General features: G+C 46.6%; 1 protein-coding gene across 4 annotated transcripts in view; it reads left to right on the top strand.

Moving 5' to 3' along the window:
* Positions 1-22,951, top strand: part of MAP2 (microtubule associated protein 2) — a 1,143,712-nt gene that overhangs the window by 969,791 nt on the left and 150,970 nt on the right. For all 4 annotated transcript variants that reach the window (XM_078680559.1, XM_078680562.1, XM_078680563.1 and 1 more), the window contains one exon: positions 22,680-22,827. In XM_078680559.1, the coding sequence (XP_078536685.1) occupies positions 22,680-22,827 (148 nt within the window). The remainder of the gene's footprint in view (positions 1-22,679; positions 22,828-22,951) is intronic.

A 22,951-nucleotide genomic window follows, 5' to 3' on the forward strand; every position in this document is an offset into this window, starting at 1 on the left:
AGGGAGTCACACGCCAAGATAACCCCTGCTCACCCCCTTGGTAGCTTGGCACGAGCAGTAAGGCTAAACTCGGAGGCAATGTGTAAAGCATTTGCGCCAGCGCACAACAGCAACAACATCCTAGGCACACCACAAAAGGAACTCCACACAAGGTTATATAAAAATAACTTCTGTATTGTCAAAATCACATCAGATAGAAATCACACATGTACATTGTGCCAACTGGCACGGGCGATATTCACAAGGGATTATTCACAAGACAGGGCCACATGGGCCACTGTCAGAATCTACACTTTTAGAAATAGAAATACTGTCAGAAATAGCACTTTGTAGATCATAGAATATAGGATAGAAAATCACTGTAGCACAAATTAGCAAGTATAGCACACAACCAGTAATTACTGGTAACAGGTAAGTACCACCTACGCAACCCTAACCACCTTAGGAGAATGTCACGCAGGGGACCAGGACCTCACTAGGACCACCTGTACTGGAAAGAACAACCACCTAAGAATAAAATACATTTAGGGGTATCAGCAAGAACACATTACACATGATGCATCAAACATTTAGAGGTGTAGGGAAAAAGGTAAACACATGATGTATAAAAACACATTCAGCGGTGTAATAATAAGGCACATGATGCATCATAAACACATTCAGAGGTGCAGGGAAGGAAAAACACATGATGCATAAACCAACACATTCAGAGGTGTAGAATCCAGGAAGACACATGATGCATAAGAACATTCAGAGGTGCCAGAACATAACTCAATAGTGCAGAAACACATGATGCCCAAAAACATTCAGAGGTGTAAGATCAAGGTGCGTAATCATATTAAATGCATTACATTTCCTAGCACCACATCACATTGCACAAAACTCACATTAGGCAATTACCATCACATAGATAATCACATTGCGCCTAAATAAAAATCACATACCAGCCCCCATCTAATAAAGGGACTAAAGGGCTCTGTGTCCAGAATGTCAGGGCGCGCTGCCATGCAGCGCCAGTCAGGGGTGCGCCACTGGCGCAAAACCTAAACGTAGCAGGTGCCCACTACTTGCTGGGCACCTGGGAACCACACAAGACCTAAACGGTGCAGCTGCCCACTAATTGCTGGGCAGCTGGGAACTTCAAACTGCGGCAAGGGCTCTCACTGGCCCTAGACGAACTGTGCCGCAGGGGTTGGAGCCACACAGGCTCTCAGTCGGCTGAGGGGCGTTGGAGCCATCTGGCTCTGTGAATTCTCTGCCCCCAAGAGCCTCACTGGGCTCGCCAGCACATGGGGACCGCCTGGAGCCTCTCTGGGCCCTAAAACAAATGCCCCTTCAGAGCCTCTCTGGGATCTACTCAACGTTGGGGCGACCCGCTGACAACCGGGGCCGCCCTGCTGCACCAACTATGCCCCCCTAGACAGAGGGCAGGACACGGGCCATCGGGAGAACCTACGGGGCTCTAAAACACGCAATGCCCCCGAACCCTCTTAGGGCTTTAAACAATAAGTATGCCGCCTTGAGCCTCACGGGCTCACAACCACTCAGGCCCTGCACTGGAGGGGAGGGGCGGGCACCGGCAATGTGCCCCGACTGCCCCCTCCCCTTTGAAGGCACTCACCGGGCTTTTGTGGATGCTTCCACGGTCTGCGGCTCTCTCCTCGGCGGCGGCGCGGCGGGGCTCTCTCTCGGCTCCTCTCCTAACGCCGCTCAGCTTCCTTCTCCTCCCGGGGCTCCCTCAGCACACGGGAGCCCCGCAAGCACCAGCAGCGTTCTTCCTTCGTGCCGCGGCCCCGAGGGCGGGACTTCCGGTCCTTCTCCGGGGGCCGCACTAGGATTGGCCGGCCGGCCCAGCACTTCCGGGTCGCCACGGGCAGCGCTGCGGCCCGTTTCAGGCACTCAGAGGCTGGGGGACAATTAACCGAGGGGTGGGCTCCCTCGAGTTAAGTTAAACATTTAAAAATAGCGGCCAGGCCCCTGGCGGGGTGAGCACCTGCCAGGGGATCAAATAAGCACAGATAAGCGAGGTGGGCACTCCCAATATAAATAATTATCGAAGCGGGGTGACACCCACAACGAGCACACGAGGAGAGGGGGATTCCCTCAGCCAGGCCTACAGCGCCGTGCTGCCCAGCTCCCAGGCTCTCTCTCTCTTTTTCTCAGGGAAGTTAAAGGTATCAACAGTCCTGGAGATCAAAGGATGGAGCAACAGAGCTCCCAGCAAGAAAAATCCATCAGATGTCCAGGGGCTGGGCAGGGCCCAGGGATTCCCCTGGGCCCAAGCAGCAGCACGCCCCTGGCAGATTCAAGCCCAAAAACAAGAACATTTTGGAAGGGGACACAGCCCCTTCTTATACAGAGAAAAGTCTTTGAAGTCTTTGTGCAGGCAGTGTGAGAACCAGCTAGAACTGGTTATAGGGAAGTCCTTTCAGTATCAGGGACAGAGGTGACAGTCGCCCAGCGGGGAGGTGGAGCCAGCATTGTGGCAGGCAGGCACAGCCTCATTCACACCCAGGTGCTATCTCCTCCCACTTCCCTGGCAGCAGATGCAGCCTTTCATCCACTGGCTGACTCAGACAACCTGCTGGGGGGCTCCCCAGCCCCTTCCTCCCTCAAACCAGACAGTCAATCCACAAGCAGTCCCAGGCACTCCTGGGCCTGGCTCACCAGCCAGTCACACGCCAGTCACAGACTACACAAATATGCCAACTTCTAAAAGTGGCACTTCTAGACTAGACACAATCATGCCGCATACACCATTATGCAGCATTCAATCTCACGAGTTCGCACATATCAAACTCGACCCTGCACTCCCCACACATCAGGAACTACCATGGGCATATATATTCCCCATTCATTCCTATGGGAGGGCAGGTCACTCACCACACATACACAGAGAGCTCACGCACTTTACACTGTACCACAGTGAAAAAGTGCGCAAAGGCCTAAAATCACCAACACCAGGTTCCAGAAACAGGCTAGGAAAAAGCAAAAAGTTTCGGGGTGAACCTGCCAAAAGGGCCACGTCCAACAATATCAATCTGTGATGAGCATGTTACATGATGTGCAAGCACAATAACCCTCAATACTAGTTTATGAGTTAAATCTGTGACTAGGCAAATGGCAGATCTCTCACAGAACAATGATAACAACTAGAGCAGTGGTTCTTAATCTGTGGTCCGCAGACCCTTGGGAGTAAGGGACACATTTTCAGTGTAGTGTCTTGCAAATTAGAAATGATGCAACCCTTTTGGCTCCTGATGGACTCCGTAGAACTGTGACGTAAGTCTTAAAGCAGAATGCAGTAAAGCCTGATTTACAATGTTCAGTTCACAATTACATGCAGACGAATAAAGACGTACAGCAAACATTTTGCTTATATCGCATTCATCCATGATGGTATGCCTTTATCTCTTTCAAACTAATAAAACTATTTGAACAAAAAAAAAAGACATGTAATACTAAACTCCATGCCTGGCGTAGTCATTGGCAGGTACCCAGGCAGGTGAGGATGCTACAGCTGGCGATGAGTTAGGGGACAAGTAATGCAAAGATCGACAGTGTCCTCCCAGAGAGTTTGCCATGGTTCAAGCAAACTGCTCGTGTGTTGCAGTTGAAGTACGGAACTTTCGCTTAATGCCTGTGATCAGGTACAACTTCAGCACCAGGCACCGCAACCCAGGCCAAGCACAGGGATTGTGTTTGACAAGTGCGCGTCAATCACCACAATCTCCGATATCTTTGGAATAGCGAAATGCTGCTTTTCAGAAGTCATCAAGGATGATCCAGAAGCCAGCATGTCCCGAGGCCTTAGAGATGGCTCACATGAACAAGTTCAAGATGAACAGCCGAGGAAGCCGGAGAGAGCTCCACCTTCAATATCAAACACTTCCATAAATGGCTACAATAATTCTACTTTCCGGAAACCACCACCAAAGTTCAACAAAGTGAGCCTCTTGAGTGAATGCACAGTAGACATCAGGTACAAGGAATAGTAAGCAGTAAGGGACAGGTGTAATGACATTGTCAATTAACCCAACTGGTATATTTTTTTCAGTTGTGAAATGATTATTTCATAATTTGAATTTGTTTGGGTGTACTTGTGTACGTTTCAAATCCTGCAAATTGCTTGGTGGTCCCCATCTTCCAGTAGGGATTCAGTGGGGGTCATCAGTAGTCAGAATTTTAAGAACCACTGCAAAAGAGATATCAACATTGATGGGCAAACAATGGTCTCTGCAGCAGGTGTCTTTTTTTTTTTTCTTTTTTTTTTCAAGTGGCTGATTATGGGCTGGTGGCCGATTTATTTAAGGTACGTAATTTGCTTAAGGTATGCATTCTATTTAAAGTAAGAATTTTATTTATGTTATGCATTATATTTAACCCAGCCGAGGATGCTTTTGCTGTACTAAACATGTGTTCACCTATATCTACTCTTTTTTTTCTTTTTTTTTAAAGACCTTTATTACTTAGATCACTTTTGACATTCCTCGCCTACAACCCATCGGGCCGGCTTTCAATCAAACATTCCATTATAATAGTACAATGACACAGCCCCATGCCGTCAACCCGGGGGTACGGCGGCGTATTGAAGTTCAGATATATGAGATCCCGAAGGATATTGGAGGATAAGGAAGGTCACATTTTACAAAGTTATGCAAATAATAAGGTCCATTGTAAATAAATTCTGCATCCAGAAAAAGAACTAACAAAAACAAACCCCCCGGTAACTTGGTCGTCAGATTACAGTGCAGCAGGTGTCTTAACCCTGTAAGACATTTTAAAATGCAGCCTCTTTCTGACCTAGTAAGTAATCTAGATGAGATGTACTGTCACATATGTCCTTGTTACCAATTTCTTTGCAGAAGACTTTTTAAAAATAAATGTGCAAGTCAACTGTCAGACTCTGCTGAGGATGTGGAGAGGAGAAGCATGTGTGGTGGGAGACATGGGTGGCCCAGAGGTCTTAGCAAGGGTCAGAGTGCTACACCTCACACATATGAGCAGGCAGGCAGCATCTCTAGCTGCTCATAAGCACTTGGATATGAGCAGTGCTTAATCTGTAAGAAACAAAAATGACAAGGCCCTTCTAGGGAGGCCACTAACGCTTGCATCACACATTGCCCCTCACAGCACTGCCAGTGCCAGTACCAACATAATTACTAATCATCACACAGGGCTGCTTTTAAACTGACCTCAGGTCTCAACAGTGCACACATGCAAGTGCAGAAAGGGCTGCTGGCCCTATTATATACCGGGACATAAATGTAGTTTTGATCCCCATGCCCTATTATGTAATAGGGCCTGATAGGGGAGGTCATGCCAATCATAGGGATACCCTAACCCATAGAGTACCCTAGTATGTAGTAGTTGTTTTCAATGTATTTTAAGAGATTTTTTAGCATAGCACTGGCCCTGGGCCTGGTAAGGCAGAGTCCAGGGTCAGTCAGAGTCAGTTACCATCAAAATCAGTCAGCAAAACATGTGGGTGCCCATGGCACAAGGATGACTTTGCAACATCCATTAACTGTGCAAAACAGGGTTTCTCTTTCCAGTGCTTGCGTCCAGCATGTCAATGCCAGAATAATGCTTGCTCGTGCTATGGCAATGAGAGCCCGGACATGGAGGGACCGCATTATTTGCATTGCGATCAGCTGCTTCTGGGCACCCCTCTCCTCAGAGTCTCCAGGTTGTAGTCTTAAGCAGCACTAGTAGGACAGTAGGAAAAAGGCATTGATATGTTATCCTGCAGCAGCAAGGTCGTAGGCAGGCAACCACAGACAATTCTGTCATTGCTCCCAAGGGTTTGAGATGCAGTGGCAGCCGGCATGGTTCGTGGGAGGAAGTGGGCGCACGCAGGGGGAGGTGGTTTGCGAGGGGGGGGTCGCGTAAGGATGCTCAAACCAAAGAAAAAATTGACTTACCTTCTCGCCGGATCCCATGTCTCTGCCCCATGCCTCAAGAATTAGAAAGCACAGCCAGGCCCCATTGACCAATCACAACGCTGCAATGCAGCTTTGTGTTTGGTAGGCAACCAGGCTCCCCAGACCAATCACAATTCTGCAATGCAGCATTGTGATTGCTTTTGAGCATCCTGGTTTGATGCTCAACCATGGAATGGGGCCTGGGCATGTTCTCCATGCAGGCTGTATTGCAGCCTGCATGCAGCCTGCATGGAGAACGGGGAAAGTGCACATGACTGGTTTGGGCCGACCAAACAGTCATTGAACACTTAGGAGTGGGCAAAGCACTCCTCCCCTGCTCCGAGAGCAGAGCAGCCCCGCCCACCTGCCCATCTGTAAAGCAGCACATACATAAAATGATAATAACTGAAAGTTATTATCATTTTATGTTTTCTCTTCTCACACTGTTTGAAAGCAGTGAGACGACCTTCCTCTGCCATTGCGGAGGAGCCGCCACTGTTGAGATGGCCGGCAGAGCTGTGGGAGGAAGGGGTGACCCATTGGAGGAGTCATTGAGGCAAGCCCTTTTACAGAGGCTGGTATCCTGAAGAGGAGGAGGTAGTGCGAGAAGGCCAGTTAGAGATGATAAGATACCGGTCAATCTTTGCTGAGAAGAAATAAGCTTTAGGACTGTTGGCATAACAAAAAGACCACAGCAACTCCGTTAACCAGCTTGAATGTGACAACTGTTTGAAGTGAGGGGATAGCCCTCCCAGACGATGGCATAGGTGTATTAAGGAGGGTTTCTCCTTGCACGCCAATGCATCATTACTTTTCAGTACGGTGGTGAACTTATGTCAGGGAAAACCCTTCTGCAACCAATAGGAGTGCAATACAAGAGGTCTTTTTAAGTGAGAGCCCTAACTTCTGTCAAATCAAGTGCGTAAAGAAGATGAACATGTGGGTGGGAGCCAAAGCTGCTGTCTCAGAACCTCTTTTTAAAGCTCTTTTTGTGGTAATCACATCATCTATGGCAGAGAGCTGCAATGTGATACCAGACCTAAACACTAAAATAAACCATTTAAAAGCAACAGTGATGTTAATAAAACATGTTTAACTAGTGATAACGCCCAAGTGTATCGTACGAACTGCCACAGATAGTCCAGAAAAAAAGCAATTCCAATAAATGCAAGCAGTAGATGTACACTCAAAATAAATATCAGACTATGAACAATTTTACCAAAAATAAGCAAAATTACAAAATGAAAGCATGAGGGAAATAAATTGTAAATAGTGGAGAAATAAAAACTATTTTTGTCATGAAAGAACTAAAAATTAAAACCCAATATGAAATAACAAACAAATCTTGCAACCCGCTATCAATTATATTTCAGTTTTCAGCATAAGTTTATTTTATATATGGCCTCATATGAGAAATACAAATAGTAACATCAAGGGCAAACAGGACCAAATTCCCCATTATCTCCTCCCTGCATTCCACTGCCTGTAGATCAAGGATGACAGGAGCCAATAAAAATGCAATAAAATGTCTTCTTCCCTGGACAAAAAAATGAAGTTTTTAAGAGGGAGGTGCATGAACTTCAAGTAGTCCCCAATTATCTTTTCAGTGCTTTCCCTTAAATATTAATTCACTTTTTCGAGTTAACTTTAGGTTTAACTATTTTTAGAATTTGTATAATATTTGCCAAAATTAGTCTTAAAACGTTTCAGCAATGCATAGTTTAATATCACATGCGTTTTCCAACAATTCATTTTCAATATATATGTATTATTGTGATTTTACATAGTGCATAAAAGGCCCGGGATGGGAAGTCGAACGATTTATATGTAAACCAGTACTAATGTTTTAGATCTTTCTGTTTGGTTTGGTTTTCTTTACACTATATCGCATGACGTGCCGAAGGAATTCTTGGGTAGGAAAGACTTGCCAGGAAGTACACCAATGAATAAACACCCACAGGCAATCTTAAAAGAAAACACTGGACAAAAACTATAGGGTTGCCATAGCTCACAGAACACACTACAGGATCTCTCTGGCATGGCACTCAAGATGGTGTTTATCAAAACATGTCACCACAGAACCTATGAACTCGAGCACTTTAAGATGATTTTACCTCACTAATCTCAATACTGGTTTCTCATGCTCAAACACCTTGTAATTGAGTTGATCAGTTACTCACTCGTAACTGTTAGTTGTACACCTGGATTCATCGGGTAGAATTGTTATGGGTGAAGTGCTTTAGCTATTCACCAATATACGCTATATGAGAACCTTAAATAAATACATCAAATAATAAATAAAAATAGGTGCTGACCGTGGGAGGCAAAGGCCTTAACAGAGATATTGTGTCCCTGTATTGGGAATTTTGTTCCAGTACCATCACAATCCACATCACTGCCAAGGAACACCCGGCATAGGTGGATCATTTCCAGTTATACCCAGCAGCACTTAGGGGACCCTTTATTACTCCCATTTCGGATCACAGGTGAAATACTGATAGCGGGTGTCACTCTTTGAGTGTTATCATACACCACAATGGAAGGTGTAGACTAGCTCAGCTGAGAACCACTACTTAAGGCCATGTACCATTTAAGCACTGGTAATATACTCCTGCATTGTGTATGTATTTGTTGGTGATGACAGAGAAAGGTTCTCTTGTATCTGCAGTAGGTGGACAGTACTCAGAAAACCGTCCACTGGCTTTGTGCGCTAGCTACAGTACACTGTTCCTGTCAACATGCACACTTTACTTCCACATGACTGGATATCACTCCGAGGACCAGAGATTAGGTTGGACTTCAGAGCATATTTAGACAAGCCTATATTTTTAAGATGTACTTGTGGTTTGCAGGCATAATACAGACGTGTGGAATTTTAATTTTGAGTAGAGTACATCACAATATGCAGACATTTATTTTACTTGGAAACACTAGATATGATTCCAAAAACACCATATTTACGTTTGTGAGCATTAACAAACTACTGACCCCTTCCTATCCTTTATGGTCATAAAGTTACCCCACCTAAGGGCTGCAGTAACCCCCTCCCAGAATCACTCAGAGACCTGCTAGGAAGCAGGGGATGAGCTGTCCCGGGGGTGGGGGTACTTTTTACCCCGTTGAGAAAGAAACAAAATGTGCATTTGCAAAGCATGCTGTATTTCCCAGGTACACAATTATCTGCTATGTAGAATTAGGCATAGCTGGAATAGGAGCCCAGGGAATGTTGAACATGTAATTTCCAGGAGTACTCCTGGAAACCTGCGCCCTGTCATTTCCAGGTGTACTTCTGCAAATGTTTGTGACTTGAAATCAGGGATGGTATTTAGGGTGTTACCACCCCCTAAAATGTATTTACTGGTAAATGTTTGGGTATGGGTGATTTCAGTTGGGTATAGTGAGGTATTTGTCGGATTTTAACATACAGACAAACAAAAACATAAACATAATCTCTTTCTCTGTTTTGAAAGTCCTCAAAATGTTTTGTTATTTTAAAAAATATTGTGTTTTCTCTTACTTAGTACTCTTACCAAACCCCATCCCTCCCATGCACCCTGCTTGTCGTATAATGTATTTTAACATTATATGGCAGCGTGATTGTTGGAAAATCTGAATCCCCTCCCACCAATGTTGCTGACCAAACTACGCCCCTGATTGAAATAAATTGTAAAAGTAGATTCGGGCTGAAATGTAAAGGTCAAGCCATACCTAGGAGTTTTGTCATGAAGGAGGTCCCGTATTGTTATCTGGGTGTTTAGGGCAGTCATTCTAGCCTGCTATTTAAGTGTACAATTTCCATGCCAAAGGCTGCTCGGAATTTCTCCAATGTTATAAATATATTTCTTTAAATTTGATTTGGCGGACTAGGGCAACGATTATAAGTGGTCTAGAAAATGGTGTGATAGTATCACACTCATAAAATCCAAAACAGCAGGGATCGGAACGTGTCAAGGTAGAACAGGAGTATCTATTACAAGTTTTCCCTGGAAAATGGGGCCTTATATGCAGATTTCGGTGCTTGTCGCACCATAATCCACATGACCTATTAACTACAGAGCATTTTTCCTTGGTCCACTGCAGAAGGTGGTTTTTGCCACAAAACCCATAATTCAAATTTGTTTATTCAGCAGTTACCTCAAATATTGGATTTAACCGGGACAATCATAATCTGGGCCCAGAATTCTCTTTGAAATGTATTACGGTTGATATGAGAACAATAACAATCAACAATAAATACCTGCCAAAAATATTGTGCCTTGCTCTCATTTTAATTTTATTAGACCTAAAGTACGTTTATTTCCTCAGTGTGAAACATTTTGTCAAAGCTGGCTACTTAAAGTTCTGGTCAGTATGATAATTCCATTTGGCAAAGTCTGTGAGACTTATGCACTTTATCCACTATGCCATCTTAACACATTATACTTGGCTATTCACAAAATAATCTCAAAACCTGGAGTGTTTAGATTTTTCAAACAGGAGTACAATCTCCAAATCTGCTGAGGGCCCATCCCATATGGGAAGAGAGCTCATTCCACCTATCAAAGTTACTGTTGTCTTATCATTGCACTATTTTATCAGTCTTCTTTCTTTAATGTATTTCCAAAACCTCAGCTTCATTCTATATTTATGTTTGTTTTCTCATGACCAGAACTCTGCTTTATCAAAGGTTGCAGCAATTTCAAACGTGAAAGGCTTAGCAAGGGCTCCAGTGAGAGACTTAGGAAGACCAAGCACAGCTTTAGCAGTGGCCTCCAACAGGGCTGCTGTATTTGACACAGGCATATATTGTGTACGGCCAGCTTCCGTGGTCCCCAGGATCAGCAGCTCAGCATATTCAAAGCACTATAAGGTAAGGCAGCATAGTGTCACTAGGTGGGACCTGTCATCGGGTGAGGCGGTCAGAAGGTGAGCATGACAGACCATGCCAAAGGACATGATATACCTCTATCACATGCATAGGAGTGGTACTAACACACAGCACACATAGTTTGCTCACCTTGTTGACTGTCACCAGTAAAAGCAAAAAGAAGACGGAGAAGAGAAAAAGGTCAGTAAATTGATATGCCAAACTTAGGAAGCCTTTAGTACATGGAGTAAAAGTTTAACTCATTAGTTCATAATACGTTTCCCCAGCTCTAATTTATAGTAGCTTTTGACAATGCAATGATCATTATCTTGCAATATTTACCTTGCTAGCATAAAAGGCACTTGACAGATGTTTTCGACAACGGCATACTATCCTGCTGTGCGACAATGTCTTCTATAGCTCAACAAATGCTTCATGGATGGTAATTGAAACAAATTATGTCCTGCATCTGCCAAGCTCTGAATAACTCCTTAGATGTGGTAGCATAATAGACACTTACAAGCATTCCTGGGGAGTGTTTCTTCCACAGAGAGAAGGAAAAGAGATGTAGATTTCGGATTATTTCCAAACTATTGTTGAATCGTCAGTGGGCATAGTCTGCTGTTGATCATTACCACGACACAAACTGCTAAAGTTGTGCAATTGCATACCATAAATAAGGTTTGAAATAGGTAAGTGTATTATTAGAGATGATTTAAGCCTGTGAGTTATGGGTATGGTTTAAGTTCAAAGAATAATGATGTTAAGTGAGAATGATGGTATCAGGCCAGTGAATGTTGTTCTGATGCGAGTATATGTTGATGTCAGGTGTCCAAATGATGAGCTCATGGCTGTGAAAGATGGTGTTAGGCTACCAAATAATGATTTAAGGACATTGAATGGAAATACCAGGTCTGAGAATGATTATACACGGATTGTAATTGATGATATCTTGTCACTGAATTGACAGCATGCCTGTCAATGACGATGCAACATCAGTGTTTGATGATGTGAGGTATGTGACTTATAATGGCAAATCAATGAATGAAAAATGATGCCTCTGTGATGCTCTGTGAGTTATGAGGTCAGGTCTGTGCATCATGTGGGCACATCCTGATTGAAACGTCCCGTCTTTCAATCATGAGGTCAGCTCTGTGAATTACAATGTAAGATGTCAGATCTGTGAATGATAAGATCAATGAAGGTTGATGGTACTTCTCGGAACGATTTTGCGCCATGTCTATGAATGATGATATCTGATCCTTGAATGATAATCTCATCTCTGTGAATATTCATGTTAGGTCTCAATCTAGACCATGTCAGACCTCTCTGACTCAACCCTTAGTCCAAGATGAGATGTAGGTATTCATTTAGAGTTTGGCAGATGCAGGTTACTTGCCAAAAATTGGTAGATGTTCTGTCTACCCTATTTAGATTGTACGGCCATGTAATCATTTTTTAATAGCGTGGGCAGGACATCTACCATTTTCTGACAGATATATTCATCTGTTTGGGATCCATCTTTCTGGCCTAAGTTAAGTGTATTCTCCCAATGCTCCCCTCTACATGCCACATCTAACGGTAGAACAATGCTTTATGAAACCAACGCCATTGTCAGGATTCGTAGACACACATACACGAGCGAGGGATATTGACTCCAGCACAGTTGGATGTACTGTGGCAGCATGGCAAAAAATTGGGAAAAGACTGGGCATATGGATGATATACTCGCCCCTGCTTCCAGTGGCTCATCACCCTAGAGGTGACCCAGGAAATACAATGCCGCCAACTACTAGATAAGTATATGAGATTTTACATTGCATGCGATACATTGCACGCCATTACAACTCGGTCGTTGTAATGACTTGCTGTAGGAGGCACTGGATGTTGGAATTGGATAATTTACTATTCCAACTCCAGTCTGTGCAACAGTAGGGAAGGTGTTGGATTTTAAATCTAACACCTTCTGCCCCCTACAGCAAGTTGTTGTAACGACTTGCATTGTAATGGTTTGTGATGTAACAACACGGTCGTTGTAACAACTGTGTTGTAATTGAACACGATGTATCGCACTAGATAAGGTACGCATTACAAAATGGGGAGAGCACTATATAAATGAGGTCTTCCATACCAAAGAACAGTTTTTCTCCAATGTGGACCCCACTGCGATGGATCTGTTTATGTATGTTAGACTGAGACAGGGTGTGAGGGCGGCCACCCCAGCGTTTCCTAGCGAAACCACTTAAACTGATCCCACTCCATCCTCTAATGCAGAGCGAAAACCCTGCACATGTAGTATCTCTCATATACCATAGTACACAAACTGATACACAGGGGGATGAGATGACCACTCGGGTACAATGGGGGGAGGAACAGGGTGAATCCCTTTGTGACAAGCAGTGGAACTACTACTGTCAACAGACTGGGCATGTGTCAGCCAGTAGTCGGCTGTGCATCATCCACTTTAAATATCTCCATAGACTGTATTACACGCTTGTTAAAATGTTGAAACTCCAGCTAATGCGATAATGATGCCTGCTATAGATGCGGGCAAGAAAGAGCAGGCTTTCTACATGTTGCATGGGAATGTGTGCCAGTTAAACATAACTGGAACCAGGAATTTGAAGCCCTAGGATAAATTATACTAACCCCACTGGTGGTGTTGCCCATAACCACGCTCCTAGGATACACAGAAGAAATACCCACAGCATACAAACAGTATGTGCTAAGCGCGGGGTGGCATACAAATGGGGTAGGGGGCGGGCACCCAAATTTAAGGAATGGATTCAGGCACGACTTTTTTGGCAGAAACAAACACTGACCTACATGGAGCTACTCCCTATATCCTCTAGGCCAAGAGACGTCTGGGACCCTCTGCACACTTATTTGCTAACAAACCCAAATGTTCTTGGCAGATAAAGAGTCACACCTAGAGGGCAGGAAAGAAGAAGCCCCCACGATCAATGAGGGTACATGCCCATTAGGAAATTACACTACCGACCTGATACACCTCAAGTTATAGGGGACTAGAATCCAGGTAAAAGACACGAAATATGAGTCAATTAGAAATGTTCAATTCAACCGCCAGTCATCTGAACCAGGGTACCGCGGTCTATAATTGTATATGTCATAAATGGATGTGTTATGCAATTCGATTCCTACATGTCGTAAGAATATTGATGATGGGCTCATGCTATTGTACTTATGTATTGTTTCGAAAATAATGCTTATAATTATTTTTTTTAAAGCGTATTCTCCCAGTGAGACTAGTTTGGTGTCTTTGCCACGATGTAATAGAAACAGTTAGGAAGGTTAATATCTCACAAAGGATCCAAAATCAATCTTTGATGATTGTTGTCCTTTCAATAAAGTGCGTAATATCGGAGTTCAGAGTAATTTTGGTTCTTTACTCTCAAATGTTAAAGATGTCAGGCCAAATGTTATGGAGATGCTGCTTTGGGCAAATAACAGTGCAAACATAAAAGACTATTCTAGAAAACTGCTTCAGATTTCTGGGTCTTAAAAATATTTTCAATGAGTAGGATGGTTTGGCTTTTCAATGTTCTAAGGGTCTAAAAACTGACTAGCTTTTTCATTCTAAATTCTCATTATTGGGAAATAAGCTAAATGAAGTCCAAATGCTCAAGGGCATATTCTCAAGAATGTGTGATAATCATCGCAAAAGTAACTTAACGCAGCTCTCAACATTGCAGTCCATCGCGGGAAAATCGCGCTGTGTTAACCAAGTATTTACAACACGGCGGTACCATGCGATAGACTCCAGATAACGCGTCAAATGACCGCGTTTAATTCAACGCCACGCTGCTAAAATGTGAAACATGAACGCAAAAACAGCTGCGATGAGGCCAATCGTGATACAAAAAGCAGCAAAAACCAGCGGCGGGCCTTCAAATCCCATGCGTCCGGTGGGAAAATGCACTATAAAAGCAGTAAAAACAACACACCAGAAAAACCAAAGCGCGTAGAAAAATGGATGCACCCTTACCGAGCGCAGAGGCCAACGTGATCCCCACAAGCTCCACAGACCGCCATCAAGGAACAGCGGGCTCGGGGGAGGCCCGGTAGACAAGGGAGAGGAAGACGGGGTGCAGTCCGCAGCAAAACCAGATCAGCATCACAGAGGTGACAGAACACTACCATCAACCGACCCACAATTAGACTACCGGGAATGCAGTTGGAGTGTCAAGGAGGCCAATTGAGGAGGCCAAGAGGCACTGGCATGATGTGAAAATCCAAACCAGGCATTAAGCCGCTGCCAACAGGAAGGCAGCAATGGCGATAGGAGGTGGGAGTCCTGCACCACAAGAGGAACTGTAGGAAAGGGAGGCCACAGTCATTAGTGAGGAGACTGTGCAAATAGTCTGGAGTGCAGACACAGCTCCGGAGGACCTGACACAACATCAACAGGGTGAGTAACGACCAGGGACTGAGGGGACGGAGGGAGATGGGCACATTAGCACACATGCACAACGATGTGTAGCACACTGCACACTCGCAATGACCCTAGATCATATCGCTGGTCCCCGTGGCACACTCCAGCACACACACATAGCAAGAACAGCACACCCACATTGACGACAATGTGGTACAATGTGCAACGCCGACACTGCAGAACAGAGGACACAACTGGGTCCGCACACGTGCAGAAACAGGCCTACTACATCTGACAGAGCTGGAAACTGTGAAATGTGAATGTACGCATACAACCTCACATCCGTCATGTAGTCCAAATATACATGGTCCCGCATCTAAATCCTGCACCTCCATTGTCATATAGTCTGTATGTAAACAAGAACAATGCGCCAACATACATGTCAACACAATGTCAACCTGCATCTCCCCTTCACATTGCAGAGGGACACACAACACCTCGAGCAAAGCACAGAAGACCACGCATCAGTGATGCTGGAGAGGACAACCACACCTTTGACACCGACACCCTACAACAGCCCAGGGACATCCCACGCAACCCACCACCAGGACCAGGGCAGCCAAGTTACTCAGAGGAAAGCACAGACCCTGCAACAGACCACACAGCAGGAAGCACCCGCAATCACAGCTGACTCCCAACACTTCACCAACCCACACATGGCATTCCAATGCCAGGTGTAAGAATGCTAATAGGAGGTGGCCGAACAGGTGCGGGTGGGGTCCGAACCCATGGAAGGCAAACTAGATCACATATGTGGGTGTCCATTATCCTTCAGGGACCACCTTCACCCCACAAAGGAGACCCACACTGCCATAGACACATGCAGATGCACAGTCCCAGTACAGAACTACTCCCAGGGGCACACAAACATCAGTCAGACACCAACATTGGCACTGCATACGACAGCCCAGTCCACTCCCCTTACAAATTGAGTGGGTGACGACAAAGCTATATCTCCAAGCTCCAACCCGCTGCCTGCAGTGACATGTCTGCGTCCGCTGCACACAGCACAATGTAATATGGTAGGCCCCAGGGCCCTCATTCATACAACAAGACCACAGGGACACAAGCAGATATTATGTTGAACTGACTACGGACACATGCACCCGGCCCTTTATTGGCAGGGCCACATGTACAGTGATGCCTGTGCTGGATGTGTGTGGGGTGAGTGTAAGCCAGCCCGCACAGAGTGCGTGGTGTTGGCAACATCCTGAACAGTGGACACAAGTGCAACGGAAACAGAGAAACCTGCCTAACAGAGTCAACTGCTAAGCAACATGAAGGGCGCCGGAGCAAGTACAGAGGTCACCCAACATACAAACAGAAGTGTCCATGAATTGCAGTGCACTGAGGTTGGGGCACCAGAGCTGAGCACGCTCATGTGATGAAAATGACTAGAATTGTGTCCCATCGGAATATTCCTGATGCAGACGCAGTGGGGTGTGTTAGACCTGCATCATCTTCCACATCAAGGTCCCAGGTCTCCCACACTGCCTGAGGTGATATTGCTGCGCAACCTCTCCACAGCACAAAACTCAACCAGTAACGGTCCATGAGCTGTGGCGCACTGAGTTAGTGGCACCTGGAGTGCTGAGCAGGGTAAAAGGCAGATGATGGCATAAACGACATGTATGAGCAACACCGCTAGTCTGACAGGACCACTGTTTCGACTGGCAGATGGCGGTTGTATGTGGTCCTGGCGATGGTGGTGTGTACCCCCTGCTGTGATGCCACATCTGGGCTGGTCAAGACTCGATTTGATAAGTGAGCCCTGGTGGTCCGCAGTTGAGGCCGAAGGCAGCAGACAACGCAAGCCCACATACACATGGCATTGATGACCCCAAGACCACCGTCACAGAGGTCATCCAATATTGAATCAAACAGGGTCCCTGACTTGTGCTGCATAGAGTTAGTGGCCCCGGATGCACTGCAGCTGGCACAAGCACACAGCCACGGGACGGTGACTTGTGGTCCACTGAGGTAGGGCCACGCAGATTGAGCGGGTCCTCGTCGATGTCGTAAGTGAATGTGGCGGAGGGTTGCGGGGCACAGTGGAAGGTGTCCTCCAGGGCATGATGCAGAGGTCTGATGCTATCCGGAAGCAGAAAATGGAGGAGTGGAAAGCGACAGCCTCTTTGCTACCACCAATTCGGGATCAGCTGCATGAGGATGAAAACTACCCCCTAGTCCATAGACTCAGACGCCACCAATGTACAACCAGAGAGTATCCATGAATGTCGGAGAACAGACTTAGTGGCACCGGGGCTGAGAGGAGATGTAGGCTGCGATGATGCCGGTACACTAATATGAACTCCGCCATTGCCAATTCAGGACCCTGTGGCCTACTGGACTGCAGTGTGGGCCGGAGGCAGCGGTCAGCAGTGGCCCACAGCCACATGTCATTGGCTCGTGTTAGTGACACCAAGGCAGTCGTCGGTAGTGTTCGGTCACCTCTGTAACAATTATCCGTTTTTACTCCTGACTGCAACGCGTCTTCCTCTTACACCTCTCCTTGCGTACAATGATATGTACTCTGCCATTAAAAAATCGATGTTCAGTTCCAAATCTGTGACCTACTCGAGGGCAGTGTAGGCCGCATGCAGTAGTCCGCGTGGGCCCACAGAATCTTGCGGATGTGATGTACTACTACGACCTGCTGGCACCACATCAAAGGGAGTAAAGTGACATCAAACGTCCCATGAACATATGAACTCGCACATCAGGTTATCAAGACTCAGTTCCAAATGTGTGACCTACTCGTGCGCAGCATAGGCAGAGGGCAGTAGTTCGCGTGGGCCCACATGCACTTGTGGTTGTGATGCTATGCACAGACTTGGTGTCACCACATCGAAGGGAGTATAGTGACATAAACTCATCCATTATTAATGTGCTCTGCCATGGTGTAATCAAGACTCAGTACCAAATGTATGACCTACTTGTCCGCTGTGTCTGCCGGTAGAGTACGCCAACGAGAAAGGAGTACCGCCAGCCTGTGCGCGGAGGCCGTGATTGTCTGAGGAGGCTGGCAAGGTCGTGGCCCTAGGGCTTGGAGATTGCACCAGCACGTGGTGGGCCCTCTTCGACACACGCCTGTGTCAGCAGTTCGGCATTGAGGCCTGGGTGCCCAGGGGCGGGTAGGACTGGTTCGGGGACCAGCATCCTGGGGTGCAGGAGGCGCATAGGGTCACAGGCAACTCAGCTCACGGCGTCGGCCTCGTGGCGGGGTGAGAGGCACCGCCCTGGCAGAGACATTGGACATTCGGAAGAGGACCACGCCCAGAGTTACATGCCTTTTATTTACACCCCAATGCTGGCCTGGCATACGCTGGGCCAGCCCACTCCGCTCACGCTTACGGGGGGAACGTAACAAGCTACATTTTCTTGATCTCCTTCACTGGCTGGGTGACATGGTTGCGTCCACTGTCCACTCCACTCCATACACCAGCAGGGTCTGTCAACATGGATATGTGTGTGGTCTGCATACTGCAGTCTGTCCAGCACAATCACACCACATTTGGCATTGTGTACATTCATAATCAACGGTCACTTGCCTCCTTCGCACATGCCTGGTCACCTCTTCCCATATCCTGCTATTGTATGGCTGAGGTGCCATGCCGTTGATCGCTAATGTACATGGGTGGCCCAGGTTCCCGCAGTAAGTTGTGCTGTTGTGTCTGGTGGGTGTGCATGTTGTATGTGAGCTTGTGATGTGTGCATTTCCTGTGTTGTGAGTTACATGATTGTGGAGTTGAGGGGTGTGGTGTGTTCATTTGGTATTGGCCAACAAGCAGTACATTTCTGTGGGTGCCATCCTGGTAGCGCAGGTTGATGATGGACTGTCCGAAGGAGTAGGTATCATGCACACTGCCAGGGGGGTTGGCAACGGTGTTGGCGGAGATTCCCCGGTGGTCCTATATTACATGGACATTGGTGGAATACGTGTGCTTTCAGTTGCGCTTCTTGTGTGCAGTGTTACCAGGGGGCACGAGTTGGACATGTGTGCAGTCAATTGCTCCCTGACACGTGCGAGAAGCCAGCTGTGGCGTAGACGCCTTGCTTGGTCTCCGGCTGTTTCTGCGCAGTGTGTGGCAAGTATAGGTAGTGGGGTACCAAGCTGATGGTGTCATCCATGACCATTGTGAGGGACTTGGATTGGCCTGGCTGTGTCACTCCTCCGTCTCAGGCGGTTGTTGGTTGGAAGTTACCAGAGACCAACAGTTGCAGCTCAGCCGGCAGCTTTGTCTGCGGAGGGATGTTGGTTGTCCACTGTGTTGGTACCGTCAGCCTGAGGCGCAAAGAGATAGGGAAGAAGGAGGCAATCCCAGCATCCCTTTGCAAGTTAATCCTTCAGGACGAATAAGCTGATCACAACCGCAGGACCTGATGTTGAACGATACTTCGATGAAAAGCCATTTCATGCTTAGCAAAGGCTAGTGCTCAGGTGCAACCGGCACGGCTCGTGGGTTGAGGTGGGTGCAGGGGGGGTGCTTTGTGGGATGCTTGAAAAAAATAATGAATACTAAAATAAAACGTACCTTGCTGCCATCGCTAACGGGTCCCGCATCTTCTCTCCTGCTGCCTGTGTCCGATTTCAGGTCGGAACAGGAAGCAGGCAGCCAGGCTCCCACCCCTAAGCCAATCACAACATTCCAATGTAGCATTGTGATTGGTCTGAGCGCCATGACATGGCGCTCAGCCAGCGGCTGTAGGGGTGGGCATGCTCTCCATGCAGGCTGTAATGCAGCCTGCATGGAGAACAGGGGAATGTGCATGACTGTTTTGAGCAGCCCGAGAGTCATTGCACACAGTGGTGTCTACCACTCCTCCCCTGCTGCTCCGTCCTGCCCCCTCAAGCAGGAGGAACAAATAAAATGTATTATTTCATTTTTTCCTTTCTTTGCTGCTCCTGGCAGTGGGGTGACGCTCCTCCACCTTAGCAGAAGAGCCGCCACTGCCAGTGCTACTGTACTGATCACTTGCTGCTGCCTGAAAGTAGTAAAGCCCAGAGATGAGAAGGCACATAATTGACTGGCTTATGGTTACGTAAATCAGGGCAGTAGTGAGAATAAAGTTTAAATAAAGGAAACATCGTCTCCAAAGAAAACATTCACTAGGCCACTACAAACCTGCTGATATTCCAGGATCAAAATCCTATTGGATGCTTATTTGAGAAAACAATATACCACTCCATTCTCATGTTCTCAGTGAATGGAGGACAGACACATTTTTTCAGATCCAAAGATGAGTCATTTATAGTCGAAACTAGTGTCAGTGCAGAAGAGGTGGAAAGGTCTAAAGCCCAACTCAGGTGATTTCTCAGAAGAGCTGTGCTTATGAAGAGCCACTGGATTAGGGAGATCCCGCCAGGCAGGTTAAGCTCGATTTCTGTATGGTTAAGGTATGCAAAGTAGCTAGTTTGATATCTATTAAAGTGATGGGTGAGGGGGAGTAACCAGTATAAACTGTGCTAGATATGTTTTGAGCAGGTCTTTAAGAATCAATTTGTGAACCAGCTCTCAGCCTGCACAATTCATCCATCCTGCCATCCGTCTAGTTGTTCGTCCACTTATCTATCAAATGAAGTGCTCCCAGGAGTGCTCATTATGGCTCTGTGAAATCCATTCCACAGAAAAAATCACGAATGCAGCCATGTGCAGCAGTGTGGGTGTTCCCATGAATCCAGAAAATGAGGTGTTTTAAAAAAAAGTTTAATAGTAAAAGTATGCTGTTTGCCGATACCTTAAACAGTACAAATATAAAAGAGGGCACAACGCTAGGTATGCCTTAAATCTTCATGAAGTAAAGGTGTCTCTTTCAGAGAGACAGGCCTCTCTTCAGAGGAGAGCGGAGTGGTTATTAGGGCAGGGGTCTCTCCAGAAGCCTACTACGTCTCTTTACAGCTTGCAGGACTCTTTTCAGAAGGATAAGGCTTTCTTTGAAATAAGGAATGTGATCTTCGGAAGAGCAGGGTTTGCTGCAGAATAGCTGGGCTCTTTAGACTGCATTGCTCTCTTAGTCTTCAGGACATTAGAGCGCTTTTTAGGTCTCACCTGAGACAGTGCATGCGCTGTCTCTTCAAGACATTTAGGAAGTGGCTTTTAACAGTGCCACCAGAGGCTTTTGCTGGCCTACAGCTTGCGTCACGAGCTTGTGCAAGTGCACAGCTGCCATCTGTGTTTTTATTGCTGTAATCAGGCTCCGCTGCTTGCACTACCCCCTCCCTTTTCCCCCTACCTCCTGGTCAGCTTCATTTGTGTCTTCTAGCTGTGAATCATGCTCTTCTGCTCGCACTCCCCCTCCCTCCTCCCCCTCCTCTTCGTCAGTTTCATTTCTGTCTTCTAGCACTGTGAATGCTCCTGCTTCCACCAGGCACAAACACCATCAGTCGTCAGTGCACGCTTTCACCAGGCACACACACCACCAGCCGTAAGTGCATGCTTCCACCAGGCACACACACCACCAGCCGTCAGTGCACGCTTCCACCAGGCATACACACCACCAGCATACACACCACCAGCCGTCAGTGCACGCTTCCACCAGGCACACACCACCAGCGGTCAGTGCACGCTTCCACCAGGCACACACACCACCAGCCATCAGTGCACGCTCCCACCAGTCACACACACCACCAGCCATCAGTGCACGCTTTCACCAAGCACAGACACCACCAGCCGTCAGTGCACGCTTCCACCAGGCACACACACCACTAGCCGTCAGTGCACGCTTCCACCAGGCACACACACCACCAGCCGTTAGTGCAGCAGGCAGGCTCTTCTCAGAGTTTCTTGGTAAATATGTGTTCGATGCCTGGGAGGGAGTGGGTCGAGTTTCCTTAAACCATGCTGAGTATGCAGGTGCAGTTCATGAACTCCTGTGTGAGTGAGTCATGCTGCCTGGGGCTCACTCACGCCAGACTTGTAAATTGCGCCTGCACCAGGCTTTTTCTCATTTGCAAAGTTCGGGCGCATGCGCACAGCTAGGCAGCCCCCACACCCCCGGGAATGACTGTTTGCTACAACCAGAATGGAAGCAACATTCAGAGCAATGAAAACAAGTTCATTTGATGCAAAGAACTATTAACAAAAACCATGTCCAGCTATTGTAGATCTGGCAACTTAAACAAAACAGCAACAAAAAACAAACAAGCATTGGCATAGCCAATAGGTCTTGCTTTTTGGGCCCTATAAGTATTTAGTTATGCAGCAGAATATCCTTGGTGCAACAACACCAACTGTTGCATGGCTAAACACATATAAGGTCCCAAATGCGAGACCTACTGGCTATGCCAATGCGTGTTAAAAGGGCCATTGTAAAGAGCTCTCTGGCGTGCACAACTATTCGGATTGTTTGGTAACATCCCTCCACAAATGAAAGTGTGATTTTCTTAGTTTGTTAGAAGTGTTGATGCTCTTTGAATACACAGCAGGGTTCTGAGTTGTTCGTCCTTTTGCATTAGGATGGCACGAGCAAGAGTCCAGAGAAGCGATCGTCCCTACCCAGGCCCTCCTCCATCCTCCCTCCACGGAAAACGTTCCCCTCGGACCGAGAAGAGAACTCCTTCACCACCAGCACTTCTATCTCCTCTTCAGCACGACGGACCACCAGTAAGTGCGTTTGTTTCCGATCCTAGACATGCTCTTCTCGTTTTTTCAGGCACGGAGTTTGTTGCCAAACTCATTGTTTTATAAAGGAGGCTCTGAATTCTCTGTAATTTCCCTTAATTTCTCT

The sequence above is a fragment of the Lissotriton helveticus genome, chromosome 3_1 (genome assembly GCF_964261635.1).
Source record: "Lissotriton helveticus chromosome 3_1, aLisHel1.1, whole genome shotgun sequence".
Lineage (NCBI taxonomy): Eukaryota > Metazoa > Chordata > Amphibia > Caudata > Salamandridae > Lissotriton > Lissotriton helveticus.